The sequence below is a fragment of the Lissotriton helveticus genome, chromosome 9 (genome assembly GCF_964261635.1).
Source record: "Lissotriton helveticus chromosome 9, aLisHel1.1, whole genome shotgun sequence".
Lineage (NCBI taxonomy): Eukaryota > Metazoa > Chordata > Amphibia > Caudata > Salamandridae > Lissotriton > Lissotriton helveticus.
In genome coordinates this window covers 1,092,295,987-1,092,311,519 of record NC_136070.1, presented here as the reverse complement: position 1 = coordinate 1,092,311,519, position 15,533 = coordinate 1,092,295,987, and the positions used below count along the sequence as shown (strand labels likewise).

The 15,533-nt window shown below is 49.3% G+C and overlaps 1 protein-coding gene across 1 annotated transcript in view; it reads left to right on the top strand.

Moving 5' to 3' along the window:
• Positions 1 to 15,533, top strand: part of SLC25A26 (solute carrier family 25 member 26) — an 875,117-nt gene that overhangs the window by 758,661 nt on the left and 100,923 nt on the right. Inside the window, exon 9 of the mRNA XM_078662304.1 lies at positions 13,450 to 13,523. Within this exon, the coding sequence (XP_078518430.1) occupies positions 13,450 to 13,523 (74 nt within the window). The remainder of the gene's footprint in view (positions 1 to 13,449; positions 13,524 to 15,533) is intronic.

Genomic DNA, 15,533 nt, shown 5'->3' with positions numbered 1-15,533 from the left:
CGGTGGGGATCCATCGGAAAATCTTACGGAGCATGCGCAGGGTGTTGAAGCATGATGACGATACGGCGTTGACTTGTCTGGTCATTGCGAGGGCGGAGTCCAGGATGAAGCCCAGGTTTCGTGCGTGGTCTGCTGGCTTGGGGGTGGTGCCCAGGGCAGGGGGCCACCAGGAGTCGTCCCAGGCGGAGGAGGATGATCCCAGGATGAGGACTTCCGTCTTGTCTGAGTTCAGCTTCAGGCGGCTGTTCTTCATCCATTCGGCGACGTCCTTCATTCCCTCATGTAGGCTGGCTCTGGTGTTGGCCGGGTCGTTGGTGAGGGAGAGGATCAGCTGGGTGTCGTCGGCGTATGAGATGATGTTAAGGTTGTGTTGGCGTGGGATGGCTGCGAGGGGGCTCATGTAGACGTTGAAGAGGATGGGGCTGAGCGAGGATCCTTGAGGTACGCCGCAGATGACTTCGGTGGCCATGGAACGGAACGGGGGGAGGCGGACTCTCTGGGTTCTTCCGGCGAGGAACGAGGTGATCCACTCCAGTGCTTTCCCTTGGACTCCGATGTTGCTGAGGCGCTGTATTAGAGTGCGGTGGCAGACTGTGTCGAATGCTGCAGAGAGGTCCAGGAGGATGAGGGCAGCTGTTTCCCTGTTGTCAAGCAGGGATCTGATGTCGTCGGTGGCTGCGATGAGGGCAGTCTCGGTGCTGTGGTTGGCTCGGAAACCGGACTGTGAGGGGTCGAGGGATCCGTTCGTCTCGAGGAAGGCGGTGAGCTGTATGTTGACGGTCTTCTCGATGACTTTGGCAGGAAAAGGGAGGAGCGAGATGGGGCGGAAGTTCTTGAGGTCGGTGGGGTCCGCTGTCGGTTTCTTTAGGAGGGCGCTGAGCTCGGCATGCTTCCAGCTCTCCGGGAAGGTGGCGGTGTTGAAGAGATGTTGATGATGTTCCGGAGTTGGGGTGAGATGATGGAGCCGGCCTTGTTGAAGACGTGGTGGGGGCAGGGGTCGGTAGGGGATCCGGATCCTCCCCACTGAGTCACTGAAGACAGTGACGCACGCCCTGGTCACTTCGCACCTGGATTATGCGAACAGTCTGTATATAGGACTCCCTGCCTACCTACTACACAGGCTGCAGATCGTGCAGAACGCCGCAGCCAGGCTGATCTGTAAAGTCCCCTACCGATACTCCATCTCACCCCACTTGAGGAAGTTGGACTGGCTTCCTATCACTGCTCGCGCCAGATTCAAGGCCCTTGTACTAGTTTTCAGGGCTCTGAACGGAAAAGGCCCCAGATACCTTAGACATAGACTAAAACTAGTCCAATCGTCTCTCAACCTTTGATCTAACCACCTCCGTCTCCTACTCCCTCCCAGATTCCGCCTTGCGAGAAAGGGTGGTAGAGCTATCTAAACTGTGGAACTCCCTACCCATCAGCCTTCGTCTCATTGACATCGAATCTCAATTCAGGGGCAAATTAAAGACCTTTCTATTTTCTGGCTGCTAATTTTATCCCTCTGCTCGCAATCCTCAACGCCGGGACACCCCGTTGGGGGTAGCCGTGCGCTCAACAAATGTCAAAAATAATAATAATAATCTGGAGTGGATGGTGTTCATCGTGCGGGTGGTGTCATAGGTGCTGACCGGGGTCCAGTTGCAGAGGGTGGTGGTGGGGGTCGTTGTTTGTGTGGTTGGGTGCATGGTTGGTGCGTCGAAGCTGTTGTGTATGTCGGCGATCTTGCGGTGGAAGAAGGAGGCGAGTGAGTCGCAGAGGTCTTGCGAGGGTGTGATGTTGTTGTTTCTGGCGCTGGGGTTGGAGAGCTCTGTGACGATGCTGAAGAGTTCCTTGCTGTTGTGGGTGTTGTTGTCCAGGCGTTCTTTGAATGATGTCCTTTTGGTGATGCGGATCAGCTGGTGGTGTGTGCGGGTGGCGTTCTTGAGGGCGGTCATGTTTTCTGTGGTCTGGTCGGGGCGCCAGGCTTTTTCGAGGGTGCGGCAGTTTTTCTTGGATGTTTTGAGTTCGTTGGTGAACCACGAGGCTTTTTTGCTGCCGTGTCTGCTGGGAGGGTTCTTCAGTGGTGCGAGGTCGTCGGCGCAGTTGATGAGCCACTGTGTGAAGATGCGGGCTGCTTCGTTGGGGTCCGTCGTTTTGGTGGGAGGGTTCTGGCTGAGGGAGGTGGTGAGCTGGTCGGCGGTGATCTTGCTCCAGCTCCTGCGAGGAACTTGTTGCGGGTGGTGGTGGGTCGTGGTTCTCTTGAAGCTGAATTGGACGCAGCTGTGATCGGTCCAGTGAAGTCCGGTGGAGTGGCTGAAGGGGATGTGCTTGCTGGAGGACAAGACGGGGTCAAGCGTGTGGCCGGCGTAGTGGGTAGGGGTGTTCACCAGTTGCTTGAATCCGAGGTTGGCGAGGTTGTCCAGCAGGGTAGTGGTGTTGCTGTCGTTGTTCTCCAGGTGGAAGTTGAGGTCCCCTAGGAGGATGTAGTCAGAGGAGGCGAGGGCGTGCGGGCTGATGAAGTCTGTGATGGCTTCGCTGAATTGTGTGCATGGTCCCGGGGGTCTGTAGATGAGTGCCTCTGAGGGTGGTCTTGGGTCGGTGTGGATCGGGAAGTGGAGGTGCTCGGCGGCGGTGAGGGTGTCGTCGGAGTTGGTCGTGATGCGGATGGTGTTCCTGTGGACGATGGCGATGCCTCCTCCTGTCTGGTTGACGCGGTCCTTCCGGGTGATCTTGTATCCGTCCGGGATGGCTATGGCGATGTCGGGTGCTGAGGAGGCGTTCATCCATGTTTCCGTGAGGAAGGCGACGTCTGCAGATATTGAGTCGAGCAGGTTCCAGAGTTCGACGGCGTGTCTGTGGACGGAGCGGGTGTTGAGCAGGATACACTTGAGGTGGTTGTTGCTGGTGTCTGGCCTTTCGGGTGCGGTGATGGTCCGGAGGCAGGTGAACTTGCAGGCTTGGCAGGTGAAGGGTCCGTGGGTGCGTTTCGGTGTGGCTCGGTAACAGGCGGGGTTCCGGTCGGGTTTGAGTGCGTTGAGGGTGGCGGCGTCGTACGTCCATCGTGTTGGCTGGCATCTTAGGGGGCCATGGGTCCTGCCACTGCTCGTGCCCGCTGCGCGGTCTCCATAAGTGGGAGGGGTCAGCTAGGAGGCGGGAGGGCAGGCTGCCAATGGGCACGGGGGGCGGGGCCGCAGGGGGTGTCAGTGGCGGGGAAAAAATGGCGGGGGTCAGCGGCGGGAAAAGCGGTGGCACGGGGTCAGGGGCTGCTGGCACACGGGGGTGCAGGAAAAGGCTGGCAGGCTGAGGAGGCGGCTGACTGGCAGGCTGAGGAGGCGCTGTAGCGGCGGGGAAGCGACCTACCCGAGGGTCAAGGGTCGCTGTCTCCGTCGCGCAGCAGCCTCCCTTTAACTGGGGTCAGCTGGGAGGCGGGAGGGCAGGCTGCCAATGGGCACGGGGGGGGCGGGCCCGCAGGGGGGATCAGTGGTGGGAAAAAACGGCGGGGGTCAGCGGCGGGAAAAGCGGTGGCGCGGGGTCAGGGGTTGCTGGCACATGGGGGGGTGCAGGAGAAGGCTGGCAGGCTGAGGAGGCGGCTGGCTGGCAGGCTGAGGAGGCGCTGTAGTGGCGGGGAGCGACCTACCCGAGGGTCAAGGGTCGCTGTCTCCGTCACGCAGCAGCCTCCCTTTAACTGGGGTCAGCTGGGAGGCGAGGCTGCCAATGGGCACGGGGGGGCGGGGCCGCAGGGGGGTCAGTTGCGGGGAAAAACGGCGGGGGTCAGCGGCGGGAAAAGCGGTGGCGCGGGATCAGTGGCTACTGGCACACGGGGGGGTGCAGGAGAAGGCTGGCAGGCTGAGGAGGTGGCTGGCTGGCAGGCTGAGGAGGCGCTGAGCCGTTGTTCTTGTCGACAGTAGGGCTAAGGGCAGAGCATCAACCCAAGTGACACCTGTCTCGGCTACTATTTTGGCCATTTTAGTTTTTAGGATGCCAATGTACACCTCCACTAGACCTGCTGACTGGGGGTGGTTAGCTGCATGAAATTTCTGTTTTATACCCAATGCTGTACAGACATTCCATAATTTGGGCCGTAAAGTGGGTCCCATTGTCACTCCAGACCAAGCGGGGCAAACCGAATCGTGGGAGGTATTCTTTTAATTGCACTTTGGCTGTAGTGATAGCGGTGCAGTCTTTGACGGGGTAGGCCTCCACCCATAGGCTGAAGGTACAGACCACCACCACGACATATTTTAGATTGTTACATCTGTCCATCTGGATGTAATCCATTTGGAGTACTTAAAAAGGGAAGGTAGGAGGAGAGAATCCTCCCTTAGGAGTGACTGTGCCTTTTCCTGGGTTGTACATTAGGCAAATCGTGCATGTTTTAACCAGCTTTTTAGCATATGCTGGTATCTTAGAGTTGTACCATGTAGGTTCCAACAGTTTACATATCCCTTTTGCATTAATGTGAGCAGGACCATGGGCCATCGTAACTACTGGTGGCACGTGACTGTCAGGTAACATCCATTGTCTTTCCATAGTCGTACGGACCCAACAACCATCAATTCCCTCCTTTGCTAATTGCTCCTTCCACATCCTTAGTTCCTCAGGAGTAGTATGGGACTGAATATCAATCACACTCTGTACTGTGTTTACAACCATGCCCTCGTCTGCCACCCATCTAGCGAGACCTCTACATACATTCCTTCCCTTTTCCCAAGAGCTGTTTGTCTGGCCGTCTGGTCAGCCAGAGCATTGCCTTTCCCAACATCATCTGTCACTTTCTTATGGGCCTTACATTTCATAATGGCCACCTTTCTGGGGAGTGTCAGGGAGTCTAATAGTCGGTGAATTAGGGGGCCATGTTGAATCTTGGTCCCATGGGAAGTAAGGAAATTCCTTTCGTTCCACACCCTCCCGAAGTTGTGGGCCACCCCAAAGGCATACTGACTGTCAGTATAGATATTTACTGTTATTCCCTTGCTTATCTCACAGGCTCTAGTGAGGGCCACTAATTCTGCTGCCTGAGCAGAGCACTGTGGAATCTGAGCTGTTTCTACTACTTGCCCCAATGTCGTGAGGGCGTAGGCGGCTGATGTGTTACCATCTGGCCCTCTGAGACATGATCCGTCCACATACAGTGTACCTTCTGGTTCTGCTATCGGGGTATCCTGTAAGTCAACCCGTCCCTTCGTCTCCTCCTCTGTCCTGAATATACAGTCATGTGGGTCTAAGCGGGCATCCTGAGTATCCAATGGGAGTAATATGGCGGGGCTTAGTGCAGTGTATCTTTTGATGTTAATTTGGCTGGCAAAGAGTGTCAGTTCATATCCTGTAAGTCGTGCGCTAGTGAGGTACTGTGTATTGGTGTTATTAAGGAGGGTATCTACAGAATGGGGGACCATCAGAGTCAGGGGGGAGTTCATGACGATTCCTGCACTCTGACAGACCATGAGGGCGGCCGCAGCTGTCGCCCGTTGGCATTCTGGGAGAGCCCTTGCAACAGGATCTAAGGTGGCTGAAAAATAGGCACATGGCCATTGGTGACCTCCAAACATCTGGGTCAGGACAGCGCATGCACAGCCGTCTGTCTCATGTACAAAAATAAAAAAAATTGCTATAGCCAGGAGTACCGAGGACTGGAGCTCTACACAGGGCCCTCTTCAAATCTTGGAAGGCCTGCGCATGCTCTGTAGTCCATGAAAAGGAACTGTCTGATATGTCTTTAGTGGTGAGGGCAAGTAGAGGTTTGACCATGGCCAAAAAATTGGAAATCCACTGTCTACAGTATGAGGTTAGGCCTATGAAGGCTCGCACCTGCTTTTGTGTTCGTGGGGCCGTCATAGCATTGATAATGGCTACACGATCAGCGGTGAGCTGCCTTCCCTCCTTCGAGAGGAGATGACCTAAGTAGGTCACCTTCTCTTGACAAAACTGAAGCTTTTTCAAAGAGACTTTGTGGTTATGGATGGCACGGTGGCTTAACAGACAGAGAGTAGCTTCTTTACATGTTGGGGCAGAATTTGCAGCAATGAGGAGGTCATCTACATATTGTAATAGTGTGGAATTATCAGGGAGTTCCAAGGAATCTAGTTGACTTTTTGGGGCTTGACTATAGATACTGGGGCTCTCGATGAAACCGTGAGGGGCGCGGCAGAATCTAAAGCTCTGCCCACCAAGGGAGAAACCAAAGAATTGTCTGCTGTCAGGATGTATAGGAATGCTGAAAAAAAGCATTCTTCAGGTCTATGACAGAAAAGTGCGTGGTGTCAGAAGGGACCATTGTTAAGAGGGCTGTAATGTCGGGAACAACAGGGTATTGGGAGATTGTTATTTTGTTAAGGGCTCTCAGGTCAATCAAGAATCTGTATATTTTAGGGGAGAGAGCATCTCCATTGGTCTTTTTAAGAACCGGAATAATGGGACTGTTGCAGATATTGCCACGTGTCTCCTCCACTACGCCCTTGTCCATCAATTCAGATATTATTGTTAAAAGGGCTACTTCTCCTTCCACGGGCAGTCGATACTGTCGGAGGCGGGGGAGAGGTGCACCTGGCTGGATGCGTACTACATGAGAGGGTATGTTGAGACACCCCACATCAGTGTCTGATGAACCCAGAGGGAGGAAGGTAAAGACTGCAATTCTGGTGGGAGGGGACCGGACAGATACATGTTGGAAGCTGCGGTGGGGGAAATTGTTGGTATACACCTTGGGGACTACATGATATGGTCGCATACAGAGCTTTCAGTAAATCCATGCCTAACAAGTTTTCACTGCAACCCGTAGTAAGGACCAAGGGCGCGTCAACATGTGCAGAGCCAATATCGAGAGGGAGGGGTTCAGAGACAGGGCTGGTTACAGGTGTTCCTGCAAAACCCACAGAGACATTCATATTGCCAGAAAGAGGTGCCTCCGGGACTGACAGACGTGCATTAGAAGACCTGGTGGCCCCAGTATCCAAAAGAAAATTCTTATCGTTCCTCACAACTGACATTTAAACATACGGGCCCCTTTTATCCACTGGAATTTGCACTCTGGTAATACCCCTTTCCTGGCTGTTCTATGCTTGGTAGGATCCTGTCTCATCAACTTCGTCATAATGATCATTGTAATAAGTGCGTGTTGCTTCGTACCCATCAAACCTATTGGCTGGGCGCGGCCGGACGGGAGCGTCATCCCTGGGCCTACGTTCTTTATCCCGTGGATGGGGCAGGCCATGGTCCCTAGTCGGCCTCGCTTCCCTAGGAGCGCGAGGCCGAGTCTTCCCTGTTCTTATGTTTCAGCTAACACGGGACACTCATCTATCCAATGGCCGTACCCCTTACAATAAGCACACTGATCTGTTTGGAGGGCTCCCGTACGTTGAGGGCTGGAGGGGGTAGACTGGCGAGCCCTCAGAAGGGGTTGGAGTTGAAGTCTAAAATTCCCGCGGGCATCGGGACCTCAGGGAGGGTAATCCTGCTGCAGAAGTGCCTTAGTCTTAAGATCCCTAACCTTCTTACCTTCCCTGTCTCTATCTTCATTTTCCCTATTCTCGTGATATTGTGCCATAGCTAAGATACCAGTCATAGTTTGGGCAGACCACGTACTTTCAACTTTCCTAAGCCTGGCGGAGATCTCAGGAAGCAGGTTGCCGACAAACTTTTTGACAAACACTGGGCCAGAACCTGGGGTCCGGGGATCCAAACCACTATGTCCCTTGTATTCCGTCTCAAAACGGGTAAAGAAGTCAGCCACATTCTCATCTTTTCGCTGCCCACAGGCGTTTATTTTATCCCAGTTAATGACAGTTTCCGGCAAAAGTGTTTTCATAAACGTCATTATTTTACCGGGCAAAGTCAGGATGGCAGCTTCTGGTTTAGTCCCTCCTACCCTTGCTTCTTCCATAGCCTCTAGGTCAGCCCATTTACCTCCTAACGCTACTTCATGATCAGTATGTTAAATTTTGTCCCAAATTTCAGTGGGGACAACGGTACCAAAAAGTAAATCTGATTCCTCAAGAACGAGGGTACCTTCAGATATTATGTGACCTAATTCTCTGTAAAAGGCAGCCGGATTCCTCCGGTGATCTGGTAATTGTCCTTTTAACTGCATTACTTCTGACCTTTTCCAAGGAACATGAACCCAAAGCCTGAGCCAGTGTGCTTCAACAACCCCTCGAACATTATTTTAGGCATCGGTAACTGCGTTAACAAAGAAAGGGGCCGCCTCTCTCATTGGCATAGCTGTTTTCAGAGGGGTGTTGAGAAAAGCTGTCATATCAAGGTAAGCCATTAAAGCAGACATAGCACCAAACATCCCCTCTCCCTGAACATCGCCTCTTTTTATTTGTGACCTAAGGTCCATTAATCCGGCGGGTATCTGCATAAGCGCATTCTCAAATTTTTGCTTGACCAAAGTACACATATATTCAGCCCAGGTGGTCTGTTCCATAATCGTCCACTGAGAAAAGGTGGACCATATTTCTTTTAAGGTATAAATATTCCCGTTATTTATCCAACATTCACACTGTTGCCTCTGTAGGTCATTTTCTCGAAGGGACGAAAAGCTGACTGCAAAGCGGAGGGAGGGCAGTCGAGGGGAATTCAACAATTTATATAAATCCTGCTTAACTGTAAACCACGGGCAAGTAGGAAAAGGGTGGGTAGGGGTAAGGCCGCAGGGGTTGGGCGGATGGAGACTTGTTGTCATTCCCGCAGCGAGGACAGGGTTAACTGGCGTGGTTGGTGTCATAGGAAAAGTCGGGAGGGTAGGTGTGACAGGGAGAACAGTAGGAGGGGCAGTGGGGGCAGGAGTGGGCTGTGACGGGGGGACATGCAGGGTGGGAGGCGTCAGGGCAGGGTACATTGGGGCATATGCAGGAGGGCTTTCTAGCATAGTATCAAGCAAGGAATCACCTTCTGCTCCCCCTTCCATGTGGCCCTTTCCTTTCTCCTTACGAGCTGGATAACATTTTTGTACCCGAGCCCCATGCTCCCTATCGGCTATTTCTACCGATTTTGTCATTTGATTTTGTACATTTTCTCTAGCGTGGTCGGCCATTGACATACGTTCCTGTTTCTTTTCTTGGGCCTTCTGCTTTCTAGCTCTCTACTCTATCTCTTTCGTCCAATATCGGACAGATTCAAACATAGACGGGCGCGTTTTTCTTTTCATTAATTGTTCCTCTAAGTTGGCGAGAACTTGGGAATTAAAGGAGCCAAAATGTGGCCACTGTAATTCTGCGTTACTTTGTTTGGTATATTTTACCCAAAATGAGGAAAACATTATGCAGAAGGGCCATGTTTAACATACATCATGTGGCCAGGGGTCCCTTCTGGAGGAAGCGGGCAGGCCGCCTCCAGCTGGGAGTCCTGCGTACACATACAACAACATAATTTCTTGAACTCACTACTGACTGGCATGCTTAAAAACAGATAATAGACACCAGCGGGTTTCAAAAACTCACCTCGCTTGCTTGGCTTTTGCAAAAGTCAATAACAGCAGAATCATACAGAACAGACACCAGCGGGTTTTTAAAACTTCACCTCGCTTGCTTGGCTTTGCAAAAGTCAATAACAACTTGGCTTTTGCGAAAGTCAATAACAGAATCATACAGACTTGGTGGATGATGAGTCCACCCTTACCTTACAGGGTAGTTCTCTACTGCAGACGTAGGGCTGTGTCTTGTTCCAGAAATAATTTGCTTGGGGACTCCAGCGAGGACGCGGTCATGTGGCCCAGACCAGGTGGGGAGGGACAGCGGGCGAGTCGTTCGGTCTACTGGAATACAAGAATCCCTCGGGTTGGGCGCCTCCGTCGGAGTCTCTCCGTGCACCTCCTCACATCCACCAGGCCTGACCTTCGTGCTCGTGGAGTCCCTGTTCAGGCGCCATTTGAAGAACCGGGACCACCCACTTACTGGGTCTCGGCGGCGGGGGAACCGCCCAAGTCTTCCATACCTTCCATATTTAGTAAAAGGAGACACAGGAGCCTTTGTCTGCAGGAGGAACCCAGATTTATTTCAATAGCCCGGACTATGGAACAGAGTCCCAAGCTAGTCAGAGACAAGACAGAGCAGGCTGCTACTTCACTCTTTAGCTTACAAGCCTTTTATAAATGTTTCATCCCAGTCTTTTGGTTGTTAGTCCATTGTTCAATCAGGGCAGTATTTGCAGTTGATAACCAGATCCAGACGATGTTTGTAGTTGGTGAACTGGTCAAGGCTTGGTACACAGATCATTGTTCACTCGGCTTGATCAAAGCCGGTCTTTCACGTCATTGTTTAGTCACCCTGATCCGGGCCCAACAGTCAGACCATTGTCCAGATAACCTGATCACGGTGTCAAGGATGTTTACCAGGCTGGGAGCAGGAGATGGAAAACAAGCTTGTTTACACAGGGTGTGGGTGTCTCATGGCTTTCTGTTGAACTGCAAAGAACAGGGGGTTGGGTGTGCGACAGTTCCTGGGCAGAAATGCAGGCTGCAAGATGGTCTCTGTCGTGTCAGTTTAGATTTTCCTCAGGCATCAGCAGAAACGACCAGGTGGGTCGTGTGGAAGTGTTTGATACGAGATGGCAATGAAAAAACAATGGAGTCCCGGTGCAAATGATGCCAATCAGAAAAACACTTTTCCTCACTGTAATACCCTATGGTTGGTAAATAGTATAACATTTTAAATTCTAATGCCATATGAATGTGTGACCATCTAAGCTAAAGCCATACCTGGTTCTCTACTTGCTGTCATCCCATCCGAAACTGCTCTTTCTACAGCACACAGAATTGCAAGCAACTCTGTAATCTTCTAAACTAAAAAACAGGCTCTTTTAGATTAATTCCTTAACCACTCATGCTTCACCCTTCACATGGTTGAATTGGTCCTCAGCACTTACATACCTAAACGGCTGCAGGATTTACACCACTACAGAATCTGTTCCTTTTTCACTTCTCAACGAACTTTGGATAACCAGCCTGCCAGAGGCAAGAGATTACTGCTGCACCTGGCCAAAGGTCTGCAGAAATCAAGAGCCTCATTATGAATTTGGTGGTGTGGCGCCAGGTCCGCCCCGCCGCCGCACCGCCAAAGCTGCGGTCAGGCCACCCACCAGATTAGGAGTTTCCTGTTGTTTGGTGGGCTTTTTTGGTGTTCCCGTGGCAGTGCCCCAAAAATGAGCACCACAATGGGAATGCCAAAAACAGTTCCAGCATGACATTGACTAAAAAGGCAATGCCGTGCAGGAACTGGGGTGTATGCGCACAGGGGGGCCCAGCCCCAGGACATCTTGGTTTCCCTGCCTGCACCAGCGTGGAAACTTGTGTTTGCTCCCAGCTGGTGGGAGCTTTTTCAAAGCTCCTGCCCAGTGGGAGCAGACTTTGTGTTTACTAATCTTTTGTCAGGATCTTTAGAAATGCTCCCTCCAACTGCGAGTAGACTTTGATTTGCACATTGTTTGGTGGGAGCTTTAAGAATGCTGGGAGCAGACTTGTGTTCTGTTTCCCTGCCTGCTCTGATGCGGGCAGAGAAACGGATCAAGAACAGATTAAGATATTGCTCCCGCCAATATAGGAGCCCACAGAGATTCACCATTTATAGTGAATGCTGCTCCTATAATGGCTCATTTAGAAGAGATGCATGACCCCCCCCTCCTGTTACAGAATGTGGCCCTGTGTGTGAGCTTCCCCAGGGCATATAATGGCTTGAGGAGGGGGGATGCATGGCCCCCTGCCCCTTTTATTTAAATATTGGCCCCTGGCATGGGGTCCTTGGGGCCGAATTAGGCTCCGGGAGGGGGTGCCACGTGCCCCCTCCCTTTATTAATTACTTGGCACTGGAGGATGAAATCCCTGAGGTCTAATAAGGCTTGGGGCAGGGGACCATGTGGCTCCCTTCCCTTTTTAATAAAATATGGTATGTAAAAAGGCACGAGGAGGGGGACAACGCCTCCCCCCTCGTTTTTATGATGTAACATGGCCCCAGGGGTTAGGATCCCAGGGGGCCTAATAAGGCTTGGAGGGGGGACACTTGTCCTTCCTCCCTCTTTCTAAAAAGACTGACGGCCCCAGCGGATGGGTTCCACAGGGCTAAAAGAGTCTCAGAGAGACTGGTTGCATGGCCTGCCTGACCCTCTAAATAATGGACGGCCCCATGAGATAGGGTTTCTGAGGCTCAAGCTCAGGGAGGTGGGCCACGTGGTTCCTCTCCCCTTTTGAAAAAATAAACAACTCTAGGGGATGGGGTCGCCGAGCCCGAATAAGGTGATATGATATGGTGATAATATGATGTCATAGAACATGTCATGAGTATGTAATATGTGTGGTCCATTTTTCCTCTGTTTCCATTGATTTTTTTCTGTTCTGTGTCAAGCTTTCTGGGTGGTGTTTTCTACAGGAACTTTATTTTTAAGTACATTTTACTGGGAACACCTCACTTACTCTTCCTTAGGCTGGTGGTCATTACTCATCACGGAAATATTAGGAAACTACTAAATATTTAATTTAGGGCCTTAGGTAGAAACAAGCAGGTCGCAAATAGTTGATGCAAATTTTTCACCATCATTTTTCTACTTGGGAAAGGCTTTTACAAATTGGAAAAGGCTTAGTCCATCAAGAAATGTTATTTTGCCATCACAACTCTGATTTTATGAATCGCTTTAGGCTACAAATTCCTTTCATACACCTGGCCCTAAGTTTCACAATAATTTAACTGATTTATTGGGACTAAGACGCACACATGAGTCAAATTTCTTAGTGGTAGCTATTCTCTTAATCATTTACAGCCACTTCATTTTACTGAAACAGCATTGTAAAAATATAAAATTCCGAGAGGTCATATCGTTTTGATAAGCTGTGGGGTATGTCTATAACCTTGATTTATGTCTCTAAGAAGGAAACCAAAACACTGTATTAAATTGTGTGAGAGACCATAGAGGGCTAGAAGATGAGACAAATGTTTCTAGTTAAACCTGCTTTAATTTGTCTCTTAGAATTTCAAAAGTAAATGAAATAAGGGTCTGTAATGTGAAATAATCTCTTGAGATATATTAATTTTACAAATAGCCTGTTGTTAATAAATAACTAATGAGTTTTTATTGAGAGTTTGGCAAAAATGTCCACCAACTTCTGTCTTAGAGAGATTGCAAATGTACTGCTAATATGGGCGTCTTAAGAGTATTACTATCAGTCAGATATGTACACGACGTAATGCTTTCGCACGTTTGTGACAGCTAGTATAAAAATACATAGAAGTGGAAGTTTTTTTTCACCAACCTTAAATTAGCAAGGCTTTTGAAATTCAGATTTAGAGAGAATTAACATGAGCATCTTGTAAATAATTCAATATCCTCAATGCATACCTCTATTTCGCTTAGCAGCGACATAGCACAATAGTGTACGTATGTGTCTGTTTGTGTGTTTTTTGCATATTGAGACTCAGGAACCGAAATCCTGAGATACTGTGGTAATTTTTTGTGTTTTATGTTTTCCATGTATCACAGACGGGATCGAGCACTGCCCGCGGGAATGTGGTATTTGCGCTCCGTAGTATCTGGAGAACGCAAGGAATTGCTGGGTAAGAATTTGCGTAGGATGGATAACCAGTTACCTGTTTTATTCATTTAGATTTGAGTCTTAAAATAGGAATAGATCTGTTTACATTTTAGACAATTATTTGTCCTAGATGAATGAAATTTCAACGGCGGACTGATATATGTTATCTTTGTTTGGAGTTACAAGGATTTAATGTTAAAAGTGGGTTATATTTTGTTTCACTTTCAACTATTTACGGTGATTTCCTCTTATCCTCCGCCGGTTGTGTTGGCTTTTTTACTTTCTGACTGCAACAAAAATATCGTATCAAAGATGTGGATAGACAGGTGGTAAAGCTCAAAATTGGTCCTGGGCATCACAGGAAACCCCTTCAGCCAGCACTGACCTTTTAGCCAGCAGCACAGAGGGCCAAGGACATAGAAGACAGATAAACTGTACGGCCTTCCTGGTGAGCTGTCAAAGGCGGAAGCAACAGATGGCTGACATCTTGACTTTCAGAATGCACCGCTTTAGGGGTTCTATTTACAAAATGTGGACACCAGAAGAATGCTTGTGTTTTAGGTTGGGGATGTAATCTTCCATTAAAGTAATGCCTCTAGCAATAAACCTCTTTAGATGGTACACCTGCATTCACAAAATGTAAATACCTCAGTGGTATGTGATGCAACCTTAATGCACATTTCGTAATTTAATTAAGGACCCCACGATGTGCTGCAGAAGGGCTTTCCCCTTTATAGTTTTTGAAGCAAATAATGGAGGAAGTTGGCACATGTAGTTGGGAGAGGTTTATATTTACTTTCACCGTGAAGATGGAACAACAACTTAGTTTTTGGACTGTATCCGAGTATTTTCTGAAAAGGCACTGTGTATGATGGAAACTTTCCTAGTAAACTAAAGAGGTGGAAGTTGTTGCTGTTCTGACATACGTATATTTACTTCCGTGCTACCTACCCATTTTTCTAGTCCTTTCCGTACAACTATAGCCCCTATGGCAAACAAACATATGCAAAAACCCTGAGTCTCTTTTGTAATCTTGTTCGTTGATTCACGATGTTATTTGTGTCTCTGTGTGGGGGTAGGATATATGGTTTAATGGTGAGTGCTGGATAGTCAGAGAAAACAGGACTGGATAGATGGCTTGATGAATGGGTGAGTGATTGGCTGCAGCTGTAGTTGAATGGATACATTTCCACAGATGAGTGAGTGCCTGTATGAATGGGTGAGTGAATGCATGGGCATGTGGCTGGATAAATACTTGACTAAGGATTGATTAATTGGTAAGATAAGCAAGTGAGTGCATGGAGTGCCATTGTGAGGTTCGTGCCAGGAATCTTTTGTCTCCCGCTGATGTTGCTCACTCATTTTCTACTCACCCGTTCAATCATATAAGCTCCAAAACACACATTCATCCCGAATCACCCACATGGGTGGGATCACTCATGTAAACCCACATTCACCAAGTTACCTTTCCATACAAACACATATTCACAAACTTGCCCACGGATTACCAAGCTCCCTCACCAAGAAAAAGCAAGACGTATTTGCTTGCAGAGGCTCGTGTAGGAAACATTTTGTTTCTTAATGCTGGAAATAGTGCCCAAAGAAAAGTTTTTCAATGACGATGGCATTTTCATACGCGCTTTCGTGCCTTGTGCACCTTGATTTGATTTGGCTAATGACCTTGGTGCCACATGTACAACGTAAACATTTTGTGACTTTCTAATTACGACTTTTTGCGTCTCGCAGTTAGGAACTCACAAATTGTGATGTACAACAGTGTCTCAGACACTATTTGCGATTCACAATGGGGTTGCAATTGATCTGCCTCACGAATATTCATAAGGCAGGTCGCAATTTGCAACCCATTGGGAATGGCCTGTAATCACAGGGATGGTGGCCTGCTGGGGTCAACAGACAGCCATGTTTGTGATTGCTTTTTAAATAAAGCAATTTTTTAAAAAGGAAAATGGGATGAATTTCAAAAATAAAAATGAAAAGTACCTTTTCATTTTTGTAAGAGAAGACAGTGGTC